The sequence below is a fragment of the Hemitrygon akajei genome, chromosome 7 (genome assembly GCF_048418815.1).
Source record: "Hemitrygon akajei chromosome 7, sHemAka1.3, whole genome shotgun sequence".
In the NCBI taxonomy this organism is placed as follows: Eukaryota; Metazoa; Chordata; class Chondrichthyes; order Myliobatiformes; family Dasyatidae; genus Hemitrygon; species Hemitrygon akajei.
Window position 1 is genome coordinate 101,744,690 of NC_133130.1, and position 27,516 is coordinate 101,772,205.

The 27,516-nt window shown below is 42.5% G+C and overlaps 1 protein-coding gene across 3 annotated transcripts in view; it reads right to left on the reverse strand.

Annotated features, from left to right (window-relative positions):
- The window catches only part of map3k4 (mitogen-activated protein kinase kinase kinase 4), a 212,342-nt gene that overhangs the window by 96,880 nt on the left and 87,946 nt on the right, over positions 1-27,516 (reverse strand). For all 3 annotated transcript variants that reach the window (XM_073051586.1, XM_073051584.1, XM_073051585.1), the window contains 2 exons: positions 6,232-6,477; positions 39-194 (listed from right to left, as the gene is read on the reverse strand). In XM_073051586.1, coding sequence (XP_072907687.1) covers positions 39-194; positions 6,232-6,477 — 402 coding nt within the window. The remainder of the gene's footprint in view (positions 1-38; positions 195-6,231; positions 6,478-27,516) is intronic.

Genomic DNA, 27,516 nt, shown 5'->3' on the forward strand with positions numbered 1-27,516 from the left:
AACCTTCAAGGAAAACTTTATATCATTAAAATACTCACCATCAACATTTTATGCAAATCTTCCTCAAATCCATCAATATTACTGTCAACCTTCTGTTGTCTCTGGAATTCATCCATTATCCCATGCAACATGAACTGATAATACTGCTTCATGAGTAGGCCACCCTTCAGCACTTCTTTGCATTCTCTGACCAGCTGCAATATGAATAACCATTATATGAAGTATTTATAAGTTTGCAGTTCAGGCCAAACATTACATATTTTACTGGTAGAACTGGCAGCGGATATATCATTACTGGAACAGAATTTCCAAAGCAGCCAAGAAAACTAGTAGAAACAGTGCACTAAATTTAAAAAAAATTAACATTGGCACTAAATTAACATTCCCAACAGTCCAGCTATTCCGAATGAGTTAAATTCAGCCACGCTGGTAGTAAGACACAAGTCGTTGTGTCTAAACACAAAACATAAGAATACCAACATACCGACCTTTGATTAAAATGCGATTCGTAACAGCTGTCTTGAATGTCAAGTGAAGAGAGGGTCAAGGCTACATCATTAAGCTTGTTTCATAATTTAATATACTACTGGTATTAACACACAAATACTGACCTGAGCTAGTAATCAATGCACAAGAGGTGCCATATCGAAAACTGGATCAAAGATGCATAATATTCACAGCTTAAATGAATAATTAACATGATTTGGAATCCAACTGATGTGAGCAAAACCACAATCAGTCAACACCTTCAAGAAAGGATCAGAATTTGTAGAGATAAAAATTGAAGCTGAAATGAACATACACACAGTGGTCACTTTATTATATACACCTGTAGACCTGCTCATTAATGAGAACATCTAAATCAGTCAATCATGTGGCAGCAATTCAATGCATAAAAGCATGCAAACATGGTCAAGAGATTAATTGTTGTTCAGACCAAACATCAGAATGGGGAAGAAATGTGATCTAAGTGACTTTGACTGTGGAATGATTGTTGGTGCCAGATAGGGTGGTTTGAGTATCTCAGAAACCGCTGACCTCCTGGGATTTTCACACAGAGTCTCTAAAGTTTACAGAGAATCATGCGGAAAACCAAAAAATATTCCTGTGAGCAGCAGTTCTGTGGGAGAAAGCATCTTGTTAATGAGAGACATCAGAGGAGAATGATCAGACTGGTTCAGGCTGACAGGAAGGCAATGGCAACTATGTGTTACAACAGTACTATGCAAAATCGCATGCCCAAATGCACACATAGAACCTTGAGTGGAAGGGTACAGCGGCAGATCTCACTGGGTTCCATTCCTGTTTAGATGTACTTCTAGTAAAGTGGCCACTGAGTGTATGTGGGCTGTAGAGTACAGAAACACGACCTTCAGCCACTATGTCCATGCCGCATCTATAGAATCTCTTGTATTTAGGTTTACTTTCTAATGCCTCAAAAATTTTAATAGTTTAAACTTTTAAAATTTTGTATTTTGTTGTAAATTTGTAAAGCCCAAAAAATCTCAAATTGATGTGGTTAAATGACCGTTTATACTAACAGATAGGATTTCCTAATTGCTAGATGACAATAAATTTGAGAATTTGAGCCTCCTAAAGACTTGAACAAATTGAAGGGAAAAATACACAAGCTACATTAATTGCAGGGCGATGGGAACCAGAATGCTAGGGCAGCTAGTGGCATCTATTTCAAAGCAAGGAGTATTGCAGAAAAGGCAATAAGCTTATAGCATGGATCCGCATGTGGAATTATGACACTGTAGCCATTAGTCAGACTTGATTGCAGGAGCAGCAGAACAGGCAGCTTAATGCTCCAGGGTTCCATTGTTTTAGACATGATAGAGGGGAAGGTATTAAAGAGGGAAGAATACATTACTTGTTGGGGAAAACATCACAGCAGTGCTCAAATAGAACAGACTTGTGGTTTAGTCTACAGAGGCTACTTGAGTGGAACTGAGGATAAGAAAGGGATGATTACATTAATAGGATATTGTGGCGACCCACTTTCTGCGCAGGCGAACCGGCTCACAAATAGCCAGTGCACGGGGGGAGACTTTGGTAATGCACCTCCGATGTCATTTCCGCCCGGAGAGGGCGGGCACTAGGGATTTAAATGCCAGCACCGCGAAGTTTGAATAAACTAGTCTCGAAACGACTTACCGACTGCGTGTCGTTATTTCAGCGCTGTTTGTAGCACATCGCTACATTGGTGACCCCAAAGGTCCAAACAGGATTTGGACCAAAGATGACCGATTCTTCATCTGTTCACGCAGTTTCGCTAAAACTGCCGACTTTCTGGACGCTGCGACCACGCGTGTGGTTTAGCCAAGCAGAAGCCCAGTTCCAGATTCGGCAGATCTCTTCTGATTCCACGCATTACTACCACGTGGTGAGTGCCCTTGACCAGGAGACGGCCACCCAGGTTGCGGATTTCATACAGTCGCTCCCGGAAGAAGGCAAATATGAAGCATTCAAAGCGCTGCTCATTGGGACCCTTGGCCTCTCACGTCGTGAGCGGGATGCCCGCCTGCTTCACCTGGATGGTTTGGGAGACAGGCTGCCGTCAGCATTGATGAACGAGATGCTGTCCCTGGCCGACGGACACAAGCCCTGCCTCATGTTCGAGCAAGCGTTCCTGGAGCAACTGCCCGAGGACATACATCTGCTGCTGGCCGACGCAGATTTCAGCGACCCCCGGAAGGTGGCAGCCCGGGCAGACATGTCTCGGGGAAGGATAACGTCGTGGCGGACGCACTCTCCAGACCAGCTGTCCAGGCCCTACCCCTGGGGGTGGACTATGCAGCACTGGCGGAGGCGCAGCAGGCAGACGACAAGATGCCCAGCTACAGGACCTCAGTCTCAGGTTTGCAGCTGCAGGACTTCCTCGTAGGCCCAGGTGATAGGACCCTCCTGTGCGACATGGCTACTGGCCAACCTCGCCCCATCGTCCCGGCAGCCTGGAGGCGGCGGGTTTTCGACTCCATACACGGTTTGGCGCACCCATCTATCAGGACAACCGTCTGGCTGGTCTCCAGCAAGTTCGCGTGGCACAGACTTCGCAAGCAAGTCAGTGAATGGGCCAGAATGTGCACGCAGTGCCAAACAGCCAAGGTGCAGCGGCACACTAAAGCCCCGCCACAGCTGTTCAAACCCACCCACCAAAGGTTCGACCACATTCATGTGGATGTCGTGGGCCCCCTACCAGTGTCCCTAGGAGCGCGGTACCTCCTAATGATGGTAGAATGGTTCACGAGGTGGCCAGAGGCGGTCCCGCTCACCGACACATCTGCCGATTCCTGCGCCCAAGCACTGATCGCAATCTGGGTAGCACGCTTCGGGGTACCGGCCCACATTACCTCCGCCAGAGGCGCCCAGTTCACCTCCAGCCTGTGGTCGGCTGTGGCCAGCCTGCTGGGAACGCAGCTGCACCACATAACTACCTACCACCCACAGTTGAACGGACTGGTGGAACGCTTCCACCGTCACTTGAAGTCGGCTCTCATGGCCCGCCTGAGAGGACCTAACTGGGTGAACGAGCTTCCCTGGGTCTTGTTTGGAATTCGTACAGCGCCCAAAGAGGATCTGCATGCCTTGTCGGCTGAGCTGGTGTACGGTGCGCCCCTGGCCGTCCCGAGAGAGTTCATACCAGCCCCAAGGGGGCAAGAGGAAGAACCCACAGCAGTCCTGGACAGGCTACGCGAAAAGCTCGGCAACCTGGTCCCCGTACCAACTTCACAGCACAGACGGACCCCAACCCATGTACCCAAAGACCTGCAAAACTGTAAGTTTGTGTTTGTATGAAGGGGCGGATACCGGGCGCCGCTACAGCAGCCGTACGAGGGGCCGTTCAAGGTGATCAACAACAACGGGTCCACATACGTTCTGGACATTGGGGGGAAAGAGGAGATTTTCACGGAGGACCAACTCAAACCAGCCCATGTGGACTTGGCGCAGCCGGTCGAGGTTCAGGCACCGTGGCGCAGAGGCAGACCTCCCAAACAGAGGCTGATCCAGACTGTGGACATTGGGGGGTGTATCGCCGGTTCTGGGGGGGGGGGGTTATGTGATGACCCACTTTCTGCACAGGCAAACCAGCTCACAAATAGCCAGTGCACGGGGGGAGACTTTGGTAATGCACCTCCGACGTTATTTCCGCCCGGAGAAGGCGGGCACTAGGCGCAATGCCAGCACCACGAAGTTTGAATAAACTGTCTCGAAACGACTTACCGACTGTGTGTCGTTATTTCAGCGCTGTGTGTAGCACATCGCTACAATATTATAGATCTCCCAATAGACAGCAAGATTTTCAGGAGCAGATTTGTAGAGAGTCAGCTGATAGTTGCAAGAAAATACATGTGATAGTAGGAGAATTTAATTTTCCACATATTGACTGGGAGTTCCATACTGTAAAATGACTCGATGCGATAGTTTGTCAAATGTTTCCTTAATCAATATATAGGTCCCAATGAGGGAGAGGGAGAGAGAGGGGAAGAGGGAGTGGGGGAGAGAGAGAATGATACTAGATATCCTATTAGGAAACAAGATAAAGGAGGTGACAGAAGTGAGTTCAGGGAAATACTTTGAATCTAGTGATCATAATTACATTAGTTTCAACATAATTATAGGGGAAGATAGGACTGCTGTTTGAGTTGAGATTCTAAATTAGAGAAAGGCCAACTTTGATAGCATCTGAAAGGATATGACAGGTCTGGACCAAGAGAGGTTGATTCCTGACAAAGGGATGTTTGTTAAGTGGAGGCTTTCAAAAGTGACATATTTAAAGAACATTCCTGTAAGAATAAAGGCAAGGCTAACCAGTTTAGGAACCTTGGCTTTTGAGAGTAAAAGGTTAGCAAGGAGCAAAATTAGTCTTCGATGCATGGACCCAAAAGAGATGGGAGAGTTCTAATCATAAGAGAAAATCCGCAAATGCTGGCAATCCAAAGCAACACACACAAAATGCTGGAGGAACTCAGCAGGTCAGGCAGCATCTATGGAAAGAGCAGTCGTCATTTCAGGCCCAGACTCTTCTTCAGGACTGAAAAGGAAAGGGAAGACACCAGAATAAAAAAGGAGGGGGAGGAGGACAGCTAAAAGGTGATAGGTGAAGCCAAGTGGGCTAGAAAAATAAAGGGCTGAAGAGGAAGGAATCCGATAGGAGACGAGAGTGGACCGTAGAAGAAAAAGGAAGGAGGAGGGGACACAGGGTAACGTGATAGCACATAATACATAAAACTGAGTAAAGAGAAGTGCAAGGTAGTGTACTTTGCAAGAAGAAATAAGAAATAAGAGGCAATAAGAAATTAAATGATAAATGTTTTAAAAGGGTACAGAAGCAGGAAACTTGAGGTTTCCCAAGTATATAAGAGGGAATTTGTCTGGAATTTAATGCAGACAAGTATTAAGTGCCGCATTTTGGGAGGACAAATGAGGGTAGAAATTGCAGTGACAGTAGGTTACTAAGGAGTGTGGAAGAACAAAGGGATCTGGGAATGTAGATCCATAATTCTCTGAAAGTGGTGTCACAGGTAGATAGGGTTATAAAGAGAGCTTCTGGCATGTTGGCTTTCATAAATCAGAATATTGAGTACAGGAGTTGGAAAGTTGTACAAGACATTGGTGAGGCCAAATTTGGAGTATTGTGTGCAGTTCTGGTCACCAACCTACAGGAAAAATAACAATAAGATTGAAAGAGTGCAGAGAAAGTTTACAAATATACTACTAGAACTCAAGGACCTGAGTTACAGGGAAATATTAAACAGATTAGGACTTTATTTGCTGGAGCATATGAGAGGAGATTTGTTAGAGTATATAAAATTATGAAGGGTATAGATAGGGTTAATGCAAGAAGACTTAATCTACTTTATCTACTGAAGTTGGGGGAAGAACGGATCGAGAGGTTAAGGGAGAAAGATGAAATATTTAAGGAGAACCTGAAGGGGAACTTCTCCAATCAGAGGGTGTGGAACGAGCTGCCAGCAAAAGTGGTGGATAGAGGTTCAAATGCCACGTTAGACAGAAGTTTGGACAGGTATGTGGATGGGAGGGGTACAGAAGGCTGCGGTCCTGGTGCGGGTCAATGAAACTAGGCAGAATAACAGTTGGGCATGGACTAGATAGACCAAAAAGCCTGTTACTGCGCTGCAGTGCTCTATGACTAACTAATGTTTCAAGAAAAGTGAAAAATCAATGATTTCATCGTTTTCTGATTCAACAACAGTGGCAGCCTACCTGTTTAATACTCAGCAGTGATGGCTCCCCTGCAGGTCTCTGCTCCAGCCTTAGTTTCAAGCATTCATGAATTACATTGAGGAGCACTCGGCACAAGACCAAGTAGGCAGGCTGAAACGATGGGAGTTCCATGGCCTCCAACTGGTCCCATGACACCCTGCTATTCTTTTGTTCTGTGCAGGACGACGTGTGAGATAATTCAGGCAGGTAATCATGACAGCTTAAGGGCTCTGGAACAGCAAAGAACTGAAATACAAACAGAAAAAAAATGTTAACTCGTAAGTATAATTATGAATCACACCCAGAGAAATCTTTGGCTATTTTGATACAGCAATTAAAAATAAACAATTGACCAGTAATAAATGGCCATCACTGGTAATATCTAACAGTGACTGATCTTTAAGTACCCTCCCAGATGTAACCACTCTTGATTTTGAGAGAGGAATATGTAAATAAGAACCGCCTTTATAAAAATTCAAAAGTTGACCAACTACTTCAGGTAAAGACTAATGCAGGTGCCAAGATGCTAATTGAAGAACATTCTGCATGGAAATTTAAATAATTACTTCCATCAGAAGCCAAGCTGGAAACATGCCACATACCTTTTCACATCTATGGTTCAAAAATATATTAAAGTCCAAAAAAAGGAAATAATTGTAATACGAGTGAATCTGCATATGCTGGAAATACTGGGAGACCATTTTGCCGAACACCAGCGCTCAGTCCTCCAGCAGTGGCGGGATCTCCCTGTGGGCACACACTTCAATTCCATAGACCACTCCCACTCCGACATGTCTGTCCATGGCCTCCTCTACCGTCAAGATGAGGCCACACACAGGTCAATGGAGCAATACCTTATCTCCAGCCTAGGTAGCCTCCTGCCTGCCGGCATGAACATCCAACTCACAGACTTCCGTTGATACCCCTGCCCCCCCTTACCCCCCAACCCGATCTATTATTTTAGTCTGGTTCTCCTTCTCTCTCTTTTTTCCCCCTCACTATAATCTCCCCCCAGCCCTACCTTTCTTTCTCTTTATTTCCCATAATTCTCCACCTTCCCCCTAGCCCATTTCCCTCCAGCCTATCATTTCCCAGCTCTCTACTTCATCCCTCCCCCCCACTTCTTATCCCCTCTCCACCATCCCATGTTACTCCACTCCTGATGAAGGGTTTCGGCCCGAAACGTCGTCACTACCTCCTCCTCTGCAGTCTGGCCTGCAGAGTTCTGCCAGCATTTTGTGTTTTTAAATAGTTGTAATATTTTGATAGGGATCCTTAGCAAGTTTATGATCATTACATTGAAAATCATTACATTGAAAATGATGATTGATTAGTATATGCACTTTTACACTTCACACTTGATGGATTTTTGATTTAGATAATACAAAACACATCAACTACACTTTCATTGCCCAAATGGTTACTTCAATTGTCATTCCTCCACTTAATGTTCCAGTTTCATCTAATTTATCAGAGCCAAGCAAACCATCTCAGGAATCAGTATCTTGCTAACCACCCGCAACCCGCCCCCCCCCCCCCAACCTAAGTCCAGTTTTCTGCTTTCATACCCTTCTGCTATGTCTCTTACCAGTTTTCCAAACAGGGGGCACCAAAGTAGCATTGAGGTTAGTGTGACATTATTACAGCTGAGGTAATTCCAGAGTTCAATTCCAGCGCCTTCTGCAAGGAGCTTGTGTGTTCTCCCCATCATTGCCTGGGTTTCCTCCCACAGTCCAAAGGCGTTGCAGTTAGTAAGTTAATTGGTCATTGTAAATTGTCCAGTGACAAGGCAGGTGTTAAATAAGCAGGTAGCTGGGCGTGCGACTCATTGGACTGGATGAGCCTGTTCCCCACTCTATCTCTAAATAAATAAATTTGCCTCTCCATCCAACCCCCTTAATGCTAGTACACAGCTTGCTCATATCCTAGCTTCTTTCACCTCTCCTTGACCCTCCAAAGTGGCGGTCAGAGATTATATCCTTTGTCTACTTCCGTTCACTGCCTTTCTATTACCTTTTGCCGCCTGTCCAGCTCTTTGCCAGATATCCTCCAAAAGACAAAATTTCTCTTCTCTAGCTAACTTTCATAAACTTATATCTTATCTGAATTAAAGCACTTACTATTTTAGAAAGGCATATATCCCATTCAGTTACAGAATGTTCTAGTTTGGTACAAAAACAAGCTATGACGATGCACAAAATTATAAGTTTTTTCCGGACATATAATAAAAATGGCCAAAACAAAACTACCAAGAAAACAAAATAACCAGAAAATCAAGCACTTGGGCTGCTCAAAGTAGCAATGTATAGGCATCCTGAAAATTAAACTTCAGGATTTACTTTGCACCATCTTGTCAAATGACTGTTGTTTAATTTTTTAATTAAATCTGTTCAAGATTACTGCCCTCTGCTGCAATATGCATTAAGAAACACCACATTCAAATTGTACAACACAAACTCAATTTGGTTCAGTCGGTCCATCCTTTAAGAACCAAACAATAAAATAGCTAAATTCAAAGTTCAAAGTAAAATTTATTCTCAGAGTACATATATGTCACCACACACAACCCTGAGATTTTTTTCTTTTTCTGCGGGCATACTTAGCAAATCTATAGAACAGTAAACATCAGGAACTGCAAACTGTAAACAAACTGTGCAAATTCAGGTAACAAATAGCAATAAATAATGGGCATAAAATAAGAAGATAAAAGAGCCCTTAAGTGAGCCTTTTGTTCAAGACCCTGTTGGTTGAGGGGTAGTAGCTGTTCTTGATTGTGTGAAGAGCCAATGAGATAACATCTGCAGTAGACCTGTTGCTTCGGTAGGTGAAGGCAGTTTCAAGAGAGAAAAAATACCGATTTGCAACTCTGCTCTTTATAAATGCTTTCTGAATTGACTGTTACATTGAAGCAGAGTAAGGATAAAACCAGATAAGTCATCCGGCTTCAACAGTGGCACCAAGCTTAAGACATGGCAAATTCCAGACCAGCCCAGCCAACCTTATAAGCCTCTTCACAATGGTTGCATCACATTTCAAGTCGTCACTTTTTATTGTCATTTCGTCCATAACTGCTGGTACAGTATACAGTAAAAACAAGACAACTTTTTCAGGACCATGGTGTTACATGAAACAGTACAAAAACTACACTGAACTACATAAAAACAACACGGAAAAAAAAACTACACTAGACTACAGAGCTACCCAAGACTGCATAAAGTGCACAAAACAGTGCAGGCATTACAATAAATAATAAACAAGACAATAGGCACAGTAGAGGGCAGTAGGTTGGTGTCAGTCCAGGCCCTGGGTATTGAGGAGTCTGAGAGCTTGGGGGAAGAAACTTACACAGTCTGGTCGTGAGAGCCCGAATGCTCCTGTGCCTTTTCCCAGATGGCAGGAGGGAGAAGAGATTGTATGAGGAGTGCATGGGGTCCTTCATAATGCTGTTTGCTTGGCGGATGCAGCATGTAGTGTAAATGTCTGTAATGGCGGGAAGAGATGATCTTCTCAGCTGACCTCACTATCCGCTGCAGGGTCTTGCGATCCGAGATGGTGCAATTTCCAAACCAGGCAGTGATGCAGCTGCTCAGGATGCTCTCAATACAACCCCTGTAGAATGTGATGAGGATGGGGGGGTAGGAGATGGACTTTCCTCAGCCTTCGCAGAAAGTAGAGATGCTGTTGGGCTTTCTTTGCTATGGAGCTGGTGTTTAGGGACCAGGTGAGATTCTCAGCCAAGTGAAAACCAAGAAATTTGGTGCTCTTAACGATCTCAACAGAGGAGCCATTGATGTTCAGCGGAGAGTGGTCGCTCCGTGCCCTCCTGAAGTCAACAACCATCTCTTTTGTTTTGTTCACATTCAGAGACAGGTTGTTGGCTCTACACCAGTCTGTTAGCCGCTGCGCCTGTTTTGACTGAATGTTTTGATGAGATACATGGCATGGGGCAGGGGAGAGAGGTAGATATTCAATCTTTAAGTATCTGTATCAGGCACTGTAAGAAGGATGCAAAGATCCTCAACATTCCGGCCATGTCATTTTCTTGCAGATGGTACAGAAGCCTTGGACCGACTAACCTCCACAACCCTAATCACTGCCTCAGTATGGCAGCACTATGACCACTCTGCACCACAATGAATTTTTTTCTTATTCTAATTGTGTTCTTTCCTGTAAAAATTGTGCACAACTTAGTTTAATTTATGTTTTCCTTGTGAATGCTGTTTGTCTGTTGCTCTGTGCTTGTGATGCTGCTACAAATAAGTTTTTCCTTACACAAGTACTTCTGCAGATGACAAACTTTAACTTTGTTTAGAGACACAGGACCAATCCAGTCTGCAGGCACCCTGTGGGGCAGTACCACAAACTCAACAATCAGTTGCTGGTTCATCATAGCCTTCCTTCCCAGAAAGTCAATTTAAAGAGTTTGACCATTGTACAAAGTGCAATGAAACACACCGCACCTATACGCTATAAGACATAGATGAAGTTTATTAATAGCTTAATACACTCAACATCCACTTCATTAGGTACCTTCTATATCTAATAAAGAGGCCATTGAGTGTGTTCATGGTCTTCTGCTGCTGTAGCGTACCCACTTTGTTTCCATGTGTTGTGCGTTCAGAGATGCTCTTCTGCGCACCACGGTGTAACATGTGGTTTTTTTGAGTTACTGTCAGCTTGAACCAGTCTGGCCTCTCATTAACAATGCATTTTCACCCACAGAATTGCACCTCACCAGATGTCTTCTGTTTTCCCCCACCAGTCTCTGTAAACTCTAGAGACTGTTATGCATGAAAATCCCAGGAGATCGGCAGCTTCTGAGATACTCAAACAAGTCCTCCTGGCAACAACAATCATTCTATGGTCAAAGAAATGGTCACATTCTGATGTTCAGTTTGAGCAACAACTGAAACTCTTGGCCATGTCTGCATGCTTTTAAGCACTGAGTCGCAAGACGTGACTGGCAGAATAGATATAGCGGATTCCAGTTAATTAGGACAAGTACATTTTGGTCCAATTAAGTGGCTGCTGTAATTAGCTGCAATTTCATGGAAATAGTTAAAAGGTATAAAAAAAGACAAACTACCGTATAACTGAGCAACAAATTATGTATTTAAATTAAATGCAGAACAAATTAGAACACTATCAATGCTACCACAGTACTAGAAAATTGTGTATTAGTTCCTCGTAGCAATTGTTAAAGGAAATCATCTGGTGTACGCTGCCATGTATGGAGTGTCCAGGGAGGGCAGCACCTCTGGTGAAGAGGCTCGTTGTGTCCGTTCTGGGGCAGCTCACCCAACTTTGGTCCCCACTGGACACTCAGCTCTTACCTGTGCCTCCAAGTAGCTGCTGTGCACACGTGACAGTGGCCACACCCCAGTGCACAGCTTCGACAAGTGGGCTAAATTAGATAAAGGTACCTACAGAACTCATACCCCAGTGAGAAAGGGACATGCTGTCCTAGAATGTGAAGTCAGCCCTAGCAGACAGGGCAGATGAGGTCAACAGTGAGATCCAGTGGCCAAGAAAGGGGTTCTACAAAGCTTTGTAGAGAGCAAAAGGCACGATAATGCACAGAAGTAGTCATGGATATCCACTGCAACCAAGGAAGACCCCAGTTTGTGATGACTACTCATACCACTGGACCATGACTTCCAAGATCGACAGTAGCACGTTCCCAGTGCAATAGCTTTTCTACTTAAAAAACTCTCCTGCACAGATATGAAGGATAGCCAACATGCTGCCATGTTCTTTTGATTGACTGTAAATGAACAAAATTAGCCCAGACACCTAGTGCAGATAACGGACAGTCATCATACAATAGTTTTGATGATAACATATCCCAAACCTTCACCTTCATTGTAACATACATAGAAACATAGAAAATAGGTGCAGAAGTAGGCCATTCAGTATGATCATGGCTAATCATCCAACTCAGAACCCTGTACCTGCTTTCTCTCCATAAAAAGATCCTTTTAGCCACAAGAGCCATATCTAACTTCCTCTTAAATATAGCCAATCAACTGGCCTCAACTGTTCCTGTGGCAGAGAATTCCACAGATTCACCACTCTCTGTGTGAAGTTTCTCCTCAACTCGGTCCTAAAAGGCTTCCCCTTTATCCTTAAACTGTGACCCCTCATTCTGGACTTCCCCAACATTGGGAACAATCTTCCTGCATCTAGCCTGTCCAATCCCTTTAGAATTTTATATGTTTCAATAAGATCCCCCCTCCATCTTCTAAATTCCAGCGAGTATAAGCCTAGTTGATCCAGTCTTTCTTCATCTGAAAGTCCTGCCATCCCAGGAATCAATCTGGTGAACCTTCTTTGTACTCCCTCTATGGCAAGACTGTCTTTCGTCAGATTAGGGGACCAAACCTGCACACAATACTCCAACTGTGGTCTCACCAAAGCCTTGTACAACTGCAATAGAACCTCCCTGCTCCTGTTCTCGAAATCTCTTGCTATGAATGCCAAAATACCATTCGCCTTTTTCACCGCCTGCTGTACCTGCATGCTCACTTTCAATGACTGGTGTACAATGACACCCAGGTCTTGTTGCACCTCCCCTTTTCCTAATCGGCCACCATTCAGATAATAATCTGTTTTCCTGTTCTTGCCACCAAAGTGGATAACCTCACATTTATCCACATTAAATTGCATCTGCCATGAATTTGCCCACTCACCTAACCTATCCAAGTCAACCTGCATCCTCTTAGTATTCTCCTCACAGCTAACACTGCCACCCAGCTTCGTGTCATCCGCAAACTTGGAGATGCTGCATTTAATTCCCTCGTCTAAATCATTAATATATATTGTAAACAACTGGGGTCCCAGCACTGAGCCTTGTGGTACCCCACTAGTCATTGCCTGCCATTCTGAAAAGGTCCCGTTTATTCCCACTCTTTGCTTCCTGTTTGTCAACCAATTCTCTATCCACATCAATACCACACCCCCAATACTGTGTGCTTTAAGTTTGCACACTAATCTCCTGTGTGGGACCTTGGCAAAAGACTTTTGAAAATCCAAATATACCACATCCACTGGTTCTCCCCTATCCACTCTACTAGTTACATCCTCAAAACATTCTGTAAGATTCATCAGACATGATTTTCCTTTCACAAATCCATGCTGACTTTGTCCGATGATTTCACTGCTTTCCAAATGTGCTGTTATCACAACTTTGATAACTGACTCTTGCATTTTCCCCACCACCGATGTCAGGCTATCCGGTCTATAATTCCCTGGTTTCTCTCTCCCTCCTTTTTTTAAAAGTGGGGTTACATTAGCCACCCTCCACTCCTCAGGAACTAATCCAGAATCTAAAGAATTTTGAAAAATTATCACTAATGCATCCACTATTTCTTGGGCTACTTCCTTAAGCGCTCTGGGCTGCAGACCATCTGGCCCTGGGGATTTATCTGCCTTTAATCCCTTCAATTTACCCAACACCACTTCCCTACTAACATGTACTTCCCTCAGTTCCTCCATCTCACTAGACCCTCGGTCCCCTACTATTTCCGGAAGATTATTTATGTCCTCCTTAGTGAAGACAGAACCAAAGTAGTTATTCAGTTGGTCTGCCATGTCCTTGTTCCCCATGATCAATTCACCTGTTTCTGACTGTAAGGGACCTACATTTGTCTTAACCAATCTTTTTCTTTTCACATATCTATAAAAGCTTTTACAGTCAGTTTTTATGTTCTCTACCAGCTTTCTCTCATAATCTTTTTTCCTTTTCCTAATTAAGCCCTTTGTCCTCCTCTGCTGGACTCTGAATTTCTCCCAGTCCTCAGGTGTGCTGCTTTTTCTGGCTAATTTGTATGTTTCTTCTTTGGACTTGATACTATCCCTAATTTCCCTTGTCAGCCACGGGTGCACTACCTTCCCTAGTTTATTCTTTTGCCAAACTGGGATGAACACTTGTTGTAGTTCATCCATGCGATCTTTAAATGCTTGCCATTGCATATCCACCGTCAACCCTTTAAGTATCATTTGCCAGTCTATCTTAGCTGATTCACGTCTCATACCTTCAAAGTTACCATTCTTTAAGTTCAGAATCTTTGTTTCTGAATTAACTATGTCACTCTCCATCTTAATGAAGAATTCCACCATATTATGGTCACTATTACCCAAGGGGCCTCACACGACAAGATTGCTAACTAACCCTTCCTCATTGCTCAATACGCAGTCTAGAATGGCCTGCTCTCTAGTTGGTTCCTCTACATGTTGGTTCAGAAAACCATCCTGCATACATTCCAAGAAATCCTCTTCCTCAGCACCCTTACCAATTTAGTTCACCCAATCTATATGTAGATTGAAGTCACCCATTATAACTGCTGTTCCTTTATTGCACGCATTTCTAATTTCCTGTTTAATAGCATCCCCAACCTCACTACTACTGTTAGGTGGCCTGTACACAACTCCCACCAGCGTTTTCTGCCCCTTAGTGTTATGCAGCTCTACCTATATCGATTCCACATCCTCCAGGCTAATGTCCTTCCTTTCTATTGTGTTATTGTGCAGATGATACGAGGCGTTGGAGGCGTTGTGGATAATGAAGTAGGTTTTTAAAGTTTGCAGAGAGATTTAGGTCAGTTAGAAAAGTGGGCTGAATGATAGCAGATGGAGTTTTATGCTGATAAGTGTGAGGTGCTACATTTTAGTAGGAATAATCTAAATAGGACATACATGGTAAATGGTAGGGCATTGAAGAATGCAGTAAAACAGAGTGATCTAGGAATAATGGTGCATAGTTTCCTGAAGGTGGAATCTCATGTGGATAGGGTGGTGAAGAAAGCTTTTGGTATGCTGGCCTTTATAAATCAGAGCATTGAGTATAGGAGTTGGGATGTAATGTTAAAATTGTACAAGGCATTGGTAAGGCCGAATTTGGAGTATTGTGTACAGTTCTGGTCACCGAATTATAGGAAAGGTATCAACAAAATAGAGAGAGTACAGAGAAGATTTACTAGAATGTTACCTGGGTTTCAGCACCTAAGTTACAGGGAAAGGTTGAACAAGTTAGGTCTTTATTCTTTGGAGCGTAGAAGGTTGAGGGGGGACTTGATAGAGGTATTTAAAATAATGAGGGGGATAGATCGAGTTGACAGGGATAGGCTTTTTCCATTGAGAGTAGGGGAGATTCAAACAAGAGGACATGATTTGAGAGTTAGGGGGCAAAAGTTTAAGGGTAACACAAGGGGAATTTCTTTACTCAGAGAGTGGTAGCTGTGTGGAATGAGCTTCCAGTAGAAGTGGTAGAGACAGGTTCGGTACTGTCATTTAAAGTAAAATTGGATAGGTATATGGATAGGAAAGGAATGAAGGGTTTTGGACTGAGTGCAGGCCAGTGGGACTAGGTGAGTGTAAGCAGTGGCACGGACTAGAAGGGCCGAGGTGGCCTGTTTCCGTGCTGTAATCGTTATATGGTTCATCTCCTCTCTAACCAGCAATGCTACCCCACCTCCTTTTCATTCCTGTCTATCTCTCCTGAATATTGAATATCCCTGGATGTTGAACTCCCATCCTTGGTCACCCTGGAGCCATGTCTCTGTGATCCCAACTATATCATATTCATTAATAACTATCTGCACATTCAATTCATCCACCTTGTTACAAATGCTCCTTGCATTGACACACAAAGCCTTCAGGCTTGTTTTTACAACACTCTTAGCCCTTATACAATTATGTTGAAAAGTGGCCCTTTTTGATTTTTGCCCTGGATTTGCCTGCCTGCCACTTTTACTTTTCACCTTACTACTTTTTGCTTCTACCCTCATTTTACACCCCTGTCTCTCTGCATTTATTCCCATCCCCTGCCACATTAGTTTAAATCCTCCTGAACAGCAGTAGCAAACGCTCCCCCTAGGACATTGGTTCCAGTCCAGCCCAGGTGCAGACCATCCTGTTTGTACTGGTCCCACCTCCCCCAGAACTGGTTCCAATGCCCCAGAAATTTGAATCCCTCCCCCTTGCACCATTTTTCCAGCCATGCATTCATCTGAAATATCCTCCTATTTCTACTCTGACTAGCACGTGGCACTGGTAGTAATCCAGAGATTACTTTTGTGGTCCTACTTTTTAGTTTATCTCCTAACTCCCTAAGTTCACCTTGTAGGACCTCATCCTGTTTTTTTACCTATATCGTTGGTACCTATGTGCACCATGACCACTGGCTGTTCACCCTCCCATTCCAGAATGTCCTGCAGCCGCTCAGAGACATCGTTGACCCTTGCACCAGGGAGGCAACATACCCACCTGAAGTCTTGTTTGTGGCCACAGAAACACCTATCTATTCCCCTTACAATCAAATCCCCTATCACTATAGCTTTCCCACTCCTTTTCCTTCCTTCCTGTGCCGCAGAGTCACCCATGGTGTCATGAACTTGGCTGCTGCTGCCTTCCCCTGATGAGACATCTCCCCCAACAGTATCCAAAACAGTATATCTGTTTAGGAGGGAGATGACCTCAGGGGACTCCTGCACTACCTGCCTACTGCTCCGCTGTCTAGTGGCCACCCATTCCCTTTCTGCCTGTGTAGCATTTACCTGCGGTGTGGCCAACTCACTGAACGTGCAATTCACGACTTTCTCAGCATCGCGGATGCTCCAGTATGAATCCAATCGCAGCTCCAGACGCTCAATGCGGTCTGCCAGAAGCTGCAGCTGGACACATTTCCTGCACACATAGTCGTCAGGGACACTGGAAGTATCCCTGATTTCCCACATGCTGCAGGATGAACAAACCACAGGGTCGATCTCAGCTATCATGACCTACTCAATACGTTGCCTCAACTTTTGAAACGTTTTCCTTTTAAAGGAACTTACCCGGCCTTACCTCACTTGGAGTGAAGCTCGTCCTCAGCCTCTGCTCGCTGAAGCCTCTGGAGACAAAGCCTTCCTACTCTGTCTCTCTCTACTCCGTTGCTCGCTACAACGTCGCCCGCTCCGTCAAACTGCTCTCTTTTAAATACTCCCGCTGCTTCACGGTCCGACTAAAACGCACTTGCGCAGTCATGCCCCGTTAAACTGCCTAAGATGGTTGGTGATACCTTCAGGTTCTTCATAGTTCCTAACTAGTGCTGAAATAGTGAAATCATTTCATTTTCACTCCTGTCCATCTCTGGCATCTCCAAGCCTGAATGCTTGAAACCACAAAGAGCAAAACTGTTCTGAAATGTATTACTGCTTATTTCCCCACAACTATCAGTGTCAAAAATCACTACTTTTTGAACATAAACACATACAAATAACACCATTTAAAAACTGGTCGCTCTTAGCACAGTATAGCATGCCTAACGGCCACACAACTTCATGTGAGTGACGATAGAACCTGTTCGGCAACAGTCGCCTGTCCCAATTAAGCAGTACAGTGTCCAAATAGACAAAAGGAATCTGGCTATTTTCTCAATTAGTATTTGCTCTTTCAGAGCTGTCCCAAATAAGCAACTATTCGAATTAACTGATGGACCAATTAACCAGAATCCACTGTATTTGCATTAATGAGCAGGTACACTGAATAAAGTGGCCACTGAGAGTAAGTAACGTGTGCTACAGCAAGTGCCAGGCAATGACCAACTCCAACAAGACAGTCTAGCCATATGCCTTTGATAGTTCACAAACATCATCCCAGGGAAGAGGACAAAGGTTAAACCAGTTACATCAATACCGAGGGGAAGCTTAAACCAGGTAAATCAAGAGTTAACAGTGTTATGCATATATAGGTGTAAATACATAAATCCCCAAACTTCTTCAACTTAGGTGGTAAGTGATACAGTCTTACGATGGTATGTTAAAAAAAAAGTTCAGTTCACTTGCACCGGTTAATTAATGCAAGATGTTTGTAATCCAAAGGCTAATGTTGTGAGAAGACAATTACGTCGATAGTCCACAGATTCCACAACAGCAATACAAAATAACAATAGCAGTAGGTTTTATCTCTAAAGTTGTTCCACTCCACACACAAAGTATCACCAACAGTGATCTTCAACGAATATCCTTTCAACACAAGTGGTACAACATCCGAATTCAGCTACAAGACATCTCAAAGTGGTGGCCACAGGATACTCAAACAGAATCCACGTATGGTTTATCACCACCAGTAGCTTATCACAAAGGGGACCATCTTCAAGGGAACCACCACCCAGGCAAGGGTCGACACATCAGTAGATTCCACAAGGTTACCCCAATCACACACAACGTGATAGTCACTAATTCAGTTCCACAACATACAAAATAACTCCAACAGTGATTTGTAACAAGGGTGCCTTTCTTCAGTGAATTACCACACCCAGACAAAGAGTAAACGTGGTATTCATAAAGGTTTTCCCCTCACCAGAGAACCCACTCCTGTGGATTAACTATGTGACAATCACACTTTTGTAATCGAATGGAAACAAACTCACCCTCATGGGCTATTTAGAGACAGTCATTTATCAATACTCTAGATCGATCTCAACTTATTCCCTTGGTCTACTGAAAGTTTAAACCAGTGTCTTCCATTGACCGAATCCATCTTGACTCTGAGCCTGTGGCTTTCTGCGTGTGTCTCTGTGTCCTTGTATACTCAAAGCAAGCCGCAAGAAACCATGAACATTCATTGTCCATCAAATAACTCCACCTTACTCTCTCTCTCTCTGGAGCAGCTCAAACAATGTCCAAAAGTCAGTCTCATTCTTCCGGTGTTTTAAAGTGACAGTCCACAGAAAAAATGAACCCTAGGGGTATGTAACAGTGGTGCCTGACTTTATAGAAAGATAAAGTACAGATGCCGAAAATCTAAAAGGAAATCAGAGAAAGCTGGAAATATTCAGCAAAGCAGGCCATTGAGAGTGTTTGCTGTGGCACCTCACACCTGCACTTCAGCAAGTACAATTACCTGGCTATACTTCTATGCCCGGCATACAAACAGAGACCAGTGGTAAAAACCGTGAATAGAGGTGGAGGAATGTATACAGGACTGGGATGAATCGATAGACTGGACTTTATTCAGGGATTCATCTTTGGATCTGAATGTATTTGCCACAGTTGTCACTGACTGCAGCAAGACCTGTGAGGATGAGTGCCTGCTTTTGAGAACATACCACTCATACCCGAACCAGAATCCATGGATGAATCAGGAGATTTGCAATCAGCTGAGGGCTATATCTGTGACATTCAAGACTGGTGATCCAGAATTCTACAAGAAGTCCAGGTAGACCTGTGTTACGTACTCGTGACACGTGACAGTGGTACCCTTGTCACGTGACTGGGGTTGAAGTTATACTGGACTAGAGGTAATGGTCTTGTGATGGTGGAGTGACGTCATTTTCCCGCCAGTAGAGGTCATGTGACAGTTTTTTTTTTACAGGGTATAAAAGGAAGACCCCACCCTGTGAGGTGGGGCAGTTCGTGGCTGGATTTGCCATGTTGACTTCATGCCACTGCGTGATTTAATGTTATGATGCAGTTTAGTTGAAAGATGAAGTTTTATCTAATGCCTAAAGTTTAAAAGGTCATTGCCAGCAGTTTCTTTACAATACTGCTGGTGGAGAGTGAAGATTGGAGTTCGGAAGTTAAAGATCGAGGAGAATCGAATTTCGACGGTGGAATGGGTTCGACCTTGTGTGATCCTCATTCGGAAGGATTCGTTGACTGTTCTCGTGTTAATCTCTGCGGGATAGCAGAAGATTGAGGACAGTGTGATAAAGGAAAGGTCAGTGCCTTTAAGCCGTTACGTTTCATAAAATTCTTCGTGGGAAGAGTTTGACTTTGGAAACTGAAGGAAAACGACGTGAAAGAGAATTTAAATCGCCTTAAAAAGTCTCTCCTTTTAAATGGACTGAGCATTTTGAACTTTTGGCAATATCGCTTTAAACAACTGTTTTTGCAACATCGCTTTAAGAACTGTTAAGCTGCTGCACAGCAGCTGTTTTCCGGTTACGTTCGTGTTTGTTTACTTTTGGGGGGTTTGTTTTCAGTGTTTAATAAACGTGTTATTTGTTATTAAAACCCTTGCCTAACTCACATATATTTATTGTTGCCTGAATACGTAACACCTGCAGAAGGCTATATTAAGAAGTGCAAAAGCAATTCTGAGTGAAGTTAGAGATGGAATTGGATGCACATCTGCTATGGCAGGGTTTTCGCACTATTACTTCCTATAAGACAAAACCTAACATCGTAAATGGATGTGATGCTTCAATCTCCAATGAGCGGAACACTTTTTAAGTATATTTCAAAAGGGTGAATAAAACTATACCTGTGCAAATCCCTGATGCATCTGGTGAACTCTCGCAAGCAACAGCCCCAATAATGCATCTGGCAGGGCATGGATAATTTGTGCAAACCAACTGGTGAGAGTGTTTAAAGACATTTCCAATCTCTCACTGTTGCAGAGATTCCTACCTGCTTCAAAAGAGCATCAATGATGTTGGTGCCCAAGAGTAGGGTGAGTTGCCATGAAGATTATAGCCCGATAGCACTCACAAGTGCTTTGACAGGTTAGCCATGGCTAGTATTAGCTCCTGCCTGCCCTCTGAATTTGCCTACTGCCACAACATTTCTATGAAGGGCACAATCTTACTGGCTCTCTTCAACCATCTAGACAACAGCAATACCTATGTCAAGCTGCTGACTACTGATTACAATTCAGCATTCAACACCATCAGTACAAATGAACAAATTTAATAACTTGGGTCTCTGTATCTCCCAATGCAACTGGATCTTTGACTGGGAGACCACAGTCAGTGTGGATCAGAAACATTTCCTCATCCCGACAATCAACACAGACACATATCAAGGATGCACGTTTAACTACTGCTCTACTCTTTAAACTCATGACTGTTTGGCTAAGCACAGCACAAGTATGACAACTGCTGTTGGCAGAATCTCAGATGGTACAAGGTGTAAAAGAGTGAGACAGACTGGTTGGTTAAGTGGTGTCACAACAAACTTGAACTCAAAAGCAGTAAGACCAAGGAATTGATTGAGAGGGGAAGTCGGGAGAATACACACCAGTCCTCATCAAGGGGTCCACACTGGAAAGGGTGAGCAGCTTCAAGATCCTGGTTATCAACATCACTAATGATCTATACTGAACCAAAAATATTGATGCAATTATGAAGAATACATCCCAGTAGCTATATTTCATTAGATATTTGAGGAGACTTGATATGTCACCAAAGACTAGCAAATTTCTACAGGCATGTCATAATATTAAGAAGTTAGCATCTCATAGGCCGCTTGTGACCCTGGCTATTTTTTAAAGGTCATAGCAGCTATGAGCTTGAGAAAAAGAGTATAAATGCACAAATACTTGCTCATGAGACAAGCTGAGCTTGTGAAAAAAGTATAAATGCACAAATGCTTTCCCATAAGATAAGCTGAGCGGGTGACAGTAGCCTTGGTGTGAGAAATATATTGTGCCTTATGTTTCTTATGGCACTTGCAAAATAAGCAATTAGAGGGAGTGACTACTTACAAGGGCAGCAGACTTTGGGTGGTGGGCTTGTGCATGTCTGTATCCAGACATAGTAGCAATTAAAACTGTTATATGAACAATTTATGACTGATAATGTTAACAATACTCATCTGTAGAGAAACATGTGGGGGTGAACCCACACGTATCTGTGTATGTGACTGCATGATATAAAAAGAACTGTATTTGCTTCAGGAGGCGGAGACCCTCGAAGCAGCCTCCGAGAGAGAGTGCTTAAAGAGGGTTCTCTTGAGTAACTTGCTAATAAAAAGTTAAAGTTACTTTCACCGTAGTACGTGGTGTCTTTGCATCGGGTAGATCAAAAGAAGTTTATAACAATACCTTGGAGAAAATTCTGACAGGTTGCATCACCATCTGGTATGGAAGCGCTAACCTACAGAATTGGAAAAAAAAAACTGCAGAGTTGTAAACTCCACTAGCCTCCACACCATTGAGGACATCTTTAAAAGGCGATGCCTCAAGGCAGTGGCACCCATCATTAAGGAGCCTAACCGTCCAGGTCATATGCTCTTCTCATTACTATCATCAGGCAGAAGGTACACGAACCTGAAGGTACACATTCAGTGTGTTAGAAGTAAGTTCCTTTTCTCTGCCATATTCCTGAACCCATGAACACAACCTCATTATTTTGCTTTCTTTTCACACTGTTTATTTATTCACTCTTAGTGTAATCTATTATATTTTTTATGTACTGACTATACTGCTGCCTCAAAACAACAAGTTCCACAGTATATTCCAGTGATAATAAACCTGATCCTGATACATGAGGGAAGCAAAGGTGTAAACATTTCAGATGGGAGACCCCTCATCAAAGCAAACTATAGATGATTAGATGTTACTTCAATGAATATCCCCAAACACATTCTGAATTCACAACTTTTTAAAGAGATTTTATAGAGTAATATGATAACTTCTTCAGTGAACCCAATGAGTTCAAAGGGAGGGTGGTAAACAAAAGCCTGTGATTTTATACAGAGCATGGAAAATGGAGTTCTGGTGAACAGTACACTGAACCATTGGGATGTGTGAATGTTCAGATAGTGGATTATTGGAGATTTTCAACAAATAGCAAACAAAATCTCATTGCTCCCATTAAGTGTTCACTGGTGCTGAGGTTAGTAAAAGGTAACAATTTGCAAGAGGCCAGTGATAATTTTACTTTCAGGAAAGCGTTATTGCCAGACTGGAAGAGGAAACATTAACTGATGTCTTCCATTGAAAACACCGGCCAACAAAAGTGCTGTGGTAAGCAGTTCGGCGGGGGGGGGGGGGTGCAAGGCAGGAAAATTGAGAAGGGTGCACAGGATGACAAATTAAATAGTTGCCATTTTAGAGCTAAAGCAGGTAGATTCTTAAAAGGTATTTCAGTCCAAAGCTATACAGGGTTCAAATTCAGGCTAACAATGTCACTAGTTTTGAAATGGAAACACCATGAACTACGAAAAGTAAGTTGCATGGAGTTGCTCCATCCTGTTCATCATCAAAATGCAAAAACTGAACTGCTGGAGAAACTCAGTGGTTGAAGCAGCATCAATGGGCAGCATTGAAGGAATTGCTGACATTTCTGGCTGAGTTCCTGCATCAGTCCCGAGTCCAATTCCTTTGTGGCTTGACTGAGTTTTTAGCTCTAGATTTCAGCATCTACAGATTTATGTCAATATCATCAATATATTGCCTTTGGATTTTCATCATCAGCATGGTCGGCTGAAACCAAATTCAATCAAGTTATATTGGGCAATGCACATTAGTGCACTCTTCAGCAAGACAATTCCTTTGGATTCTTCAAGAAAAGCAAACAGACACTGACATTTCTTCCCAGAAATCTAAAGATGAAGACGTCAGTTTTGGAGACTGAAGCAATTTTAACAGCTGCTGCTACACATCAGGTACTCACATACAAAATGCAATACAGTTCTGAAACAAATAAGCAAGAGTTGTGCTTGCTTCTGTCATTTTTGACATCTATTTCTGAAGTGCAATCACAAGAGAAACAAATAAACCATGAAACAAATGTTAAAAAATGGGAAATAGTGGATCAGATTAAATTTAGAAAAACATACACCAGAGAAAACTGCCCTTCAGCCCATTCTCACTCTGACCATCAGGAACTGACTTACGCCAACCTCACACTAATCCAATTTATTCTCCCCATATAACCATCAACTCCAGCCCCCAGACTCTATCACTCACACTTTCACTGGGTCAAAGTACAATGGGCAATTAGCCAACCAAGTACGTGCAAACTGCACAGAAAGAACAAAGGTTGGGATTGAATCCGAGGTACTGAAGCTGATGGGCAGCACTCACCCTCTACAAATGCCAAAATCCTAACCTCAGAAAAGCACTGGTTAAGCAATCTTGCTTAAATGGAAGGAGTCTACCCCTCCTACACATCTTCAATGGCTATGTGATAGTATGTCTTATTTAAATTTAGAAAAGATCCGCTGCTCAGTCTTAAATTCGAAACAATCTTTTTATGATATTTGGGGACCTTTCCTAAATTACTTTTGCAATTTATAAAGTTTAACAGTGCACAGACTTTTATGTATATTTTTATCTTCTCTTCTTAAGTGAATATGTTTTTTTTCTAATTATCCATTGTCATCCATCAGCTTTTTTCTTTGGTAGTTGGTAGGGGGTTGACTTTTTTTTATATAAAAAATTTATTTTATGATGTATGACATCTTTAAATTTTTGATTACAGAGTGGTATACCTTTATGTGTTATGCTGTAACATTTTGATCAATTTTATTACAATATATGAATGTACACAAGTTATGTTGAGATGTATCTATGTGTTGCACTCTGTAAATCTTGTTTTTTTTCCTGAAATAAGAATATTGTAAAAAGAAAAGCACTGGTTGGCAAAAATTGTTTCAGTACTATGATAGAAAAAGAAAACACATCAATCAGAGTTTTTCAGTACTCTGTAACATCTTCCCAATGACAACTCACTGTGAATGCCTATTTACTACATTTGTACAAAGTGCAAAATGGCATCAATGAACAATGACCAGAGACAATTGTCACCTTCACTGATCTAGGCAAAAGATAGAAGATTATCACAATAAACTTTGAATATTAATTCAAAATCATTTGTCACTAATAGATTTTTCATCCATTCGTAATTAGTCGACTCCGCCTTTGGCCTGTCTGCTGCTAAAGCCTTAATTATCTCCAGACTTTTCCATTGACCACATGCTAGCCTCCCCTCTTCTTCAACAAAAATCTTTCCACATCTGCCTTCAGTCCGTATATCCATGTGTCATCCATGACTGTACACTGCCTTCTGGTCCAGCATAATTTAAAAACTCTCAAATTCCTGCAGTCTCCTCATTGCCTATCTCCAAATTCCACAAACCATCCTGGATCTCCGAGCTTCTCAAGCTTCCCAACTTCATCTTGAGCCACATAATACTCTAACCTAAACCTTCTCCTTCTTTAAGAAAATTCTTCAAACCAACTTTTCACCAAACTTTTGTTCATCTTCCTTATTACTTCCATTCCTGGTTTGGTCAAATTCCGTGAAAACACTCATCTGAAGGGCCTTCAAAAAGGGCAAAAACACTCTCCTAGAATTGGACTAAAAGCACAAATGAAGGTGAAGGAAGGAAAGGAGCTGGGTGGGAAAAAAAGTTAAGGTGTTTGTAGAGAATTCACATCAGGTTTTGTTGTGGCTGGTTTATATGCTGTAAATATCACACAGCAACAATGATGATACAACAAAATTGTAAGACACCCATCAGTCGACCCAAAATCACTTACTATAAACTCAAGATAATTGTTACTTGTACAACCTGGCCTCATATGATGCTGAAGTTTATGAAGTTACAGCATTTCATAGGCTTTTGCAGTTCTTTATACAGTGCCTATAAAAAGTATTCACCCTAAATTACAAATATAAAGCACAAAATAATTGATTGCCTCAGTATTCACCCCCTTTAATATGACACACCAAATCATCACTGGTGCAGCCAATCGATTTCAGTAGGTACATTAATTAGTTAAATAGAGATCACTTGTGGGCAGTCAAGATCTTTCAACTCATCATAGTAAAAATTGACCTGTATCTGGTAGGTCCAACTACAGGTGAGTCAGTATCCTGCAAAAACTACACCATGAAGGCAAAATAACACTGCAAGCAACTCTGCAAGAAGGTTATTGAGAAAGCACCAGTCAGGAGATGTTTACAAGAAAATTTCCAAGTCACTGAATATCCCTTGGAATACAGTTAAGTCAATTATCAAGAAATGGAAATAATGTGACACAGCTGTAAATCTGCCTAGAGTAGGCCATCCTCAAAAGCTGAGTGACCGTCCAAGAAGGGGACTAGTAAGGGAGGCCACCAAGAGACTTATGACAACTCTGGAGGGGTTACAAGCTTCAGTGGCTGAGATGGGAGAGACTGTGCATATAACACCTGTTGCCCAGATACTTCACCAGTCACAGCTTTTTGGGAAAGTGGCAAAGAGAAAGCCACTGCTGAAAAAAGCATTCATGTGAAATCTCACCTAGAGTTTGCCAGAAGGCATGTGGGAGACTCTGAAGTCAGCTGGAAGAAGGTTCTATGGTCTGATGAAACCAAAGTTAAGTTTTTTGGCCATCAGACTAAACACTATGTTTGTCATAAGCCAAACATCATGTATCATCAAAAACACACCATCTCTAAAATGAAGCATGCTGTGAGGATGCTTCACTGCAGCAGGCCCTGGAAGGCTTGAGAAGGTAGAGGGTAAAATTAATGCAGCAAAATACAGGGAAATCCTGGAGGAAAACCTGATGCAGTCACATGAGAACTGTGACTTGGAAGAAGATTGGTTTTCCAAGAAGACAATCACCCCAAGTGTAAAACCAAAGCTATACAGGAATGGCTTAAAAACAAAGTTAATATCCTTCAGTGGCCAAGTCAGAATCCAGACCTCAATCCAATTGAGAGTTTGTGGCTGAACTTGAAAAGGGCTGTTCACTCACAATCCCCATGTAATCTGACAAAGCTTGAGCAATTTTGTAAAGAAGAAAGGTGAAAAATTGCAGTGTCCAGATATGCAAAACTGATAGAGCCTTATCCACACAGACTCAAGGCTGTAATTGCTGCCCAAGGTGCATCTACTAAATACCAACTAAAGGGGGTGAATACTTATGCAATCAATTATTTTGTGTTTTATGTTTGTAATTATATCACTTGGTAAAGATCTGTTTTCACTTTGCCACAAGAGTCTTTTTCTGTTGATCAGTGTCAAAAAAACCCAAATTAAATCCACTGTGATTCAATATTGTAAAGCAATGAAACAGGAAAACTTCTGGGGGCAGGGGTGGTGAAGACTTTTTACAGGCATTGCATTTCTGAATGCACAAAATAAGAATGAACACCTCAAAGGATAAACAACACAAAAGGTGTGTGAAATTTTTAAAAATCATTGATGTACAGGCAGTCCCCAGGTTACAAACGAGTTCTGTTCCTGAGTCCGTCTTTAAGTCAGATTTGTACGTAAGTCGCAACAAGTACATCCGGTATAATTTAGCATCAGTTAGTCAAACGTTTGTCTTAGTATATAGTATATATTTTACCTTTCTATGCATATAAAACACTTAAGAAACATATGTATTCAAATAATTAAACCACTGCATTGCTTAATAATAATTGTAGCTTTCATTGGGGCAGGGCCTTTCACATGCTCCATTATTCTCACTTTAAAATTGTTCTGATCATTGACCGACTGTAGCCTAACGTTCTTCCAATGACCGATGACGTTTCACCTCTTTCCAAATGCTTTATTTCCACTTTATTTTCAATCGTGATCG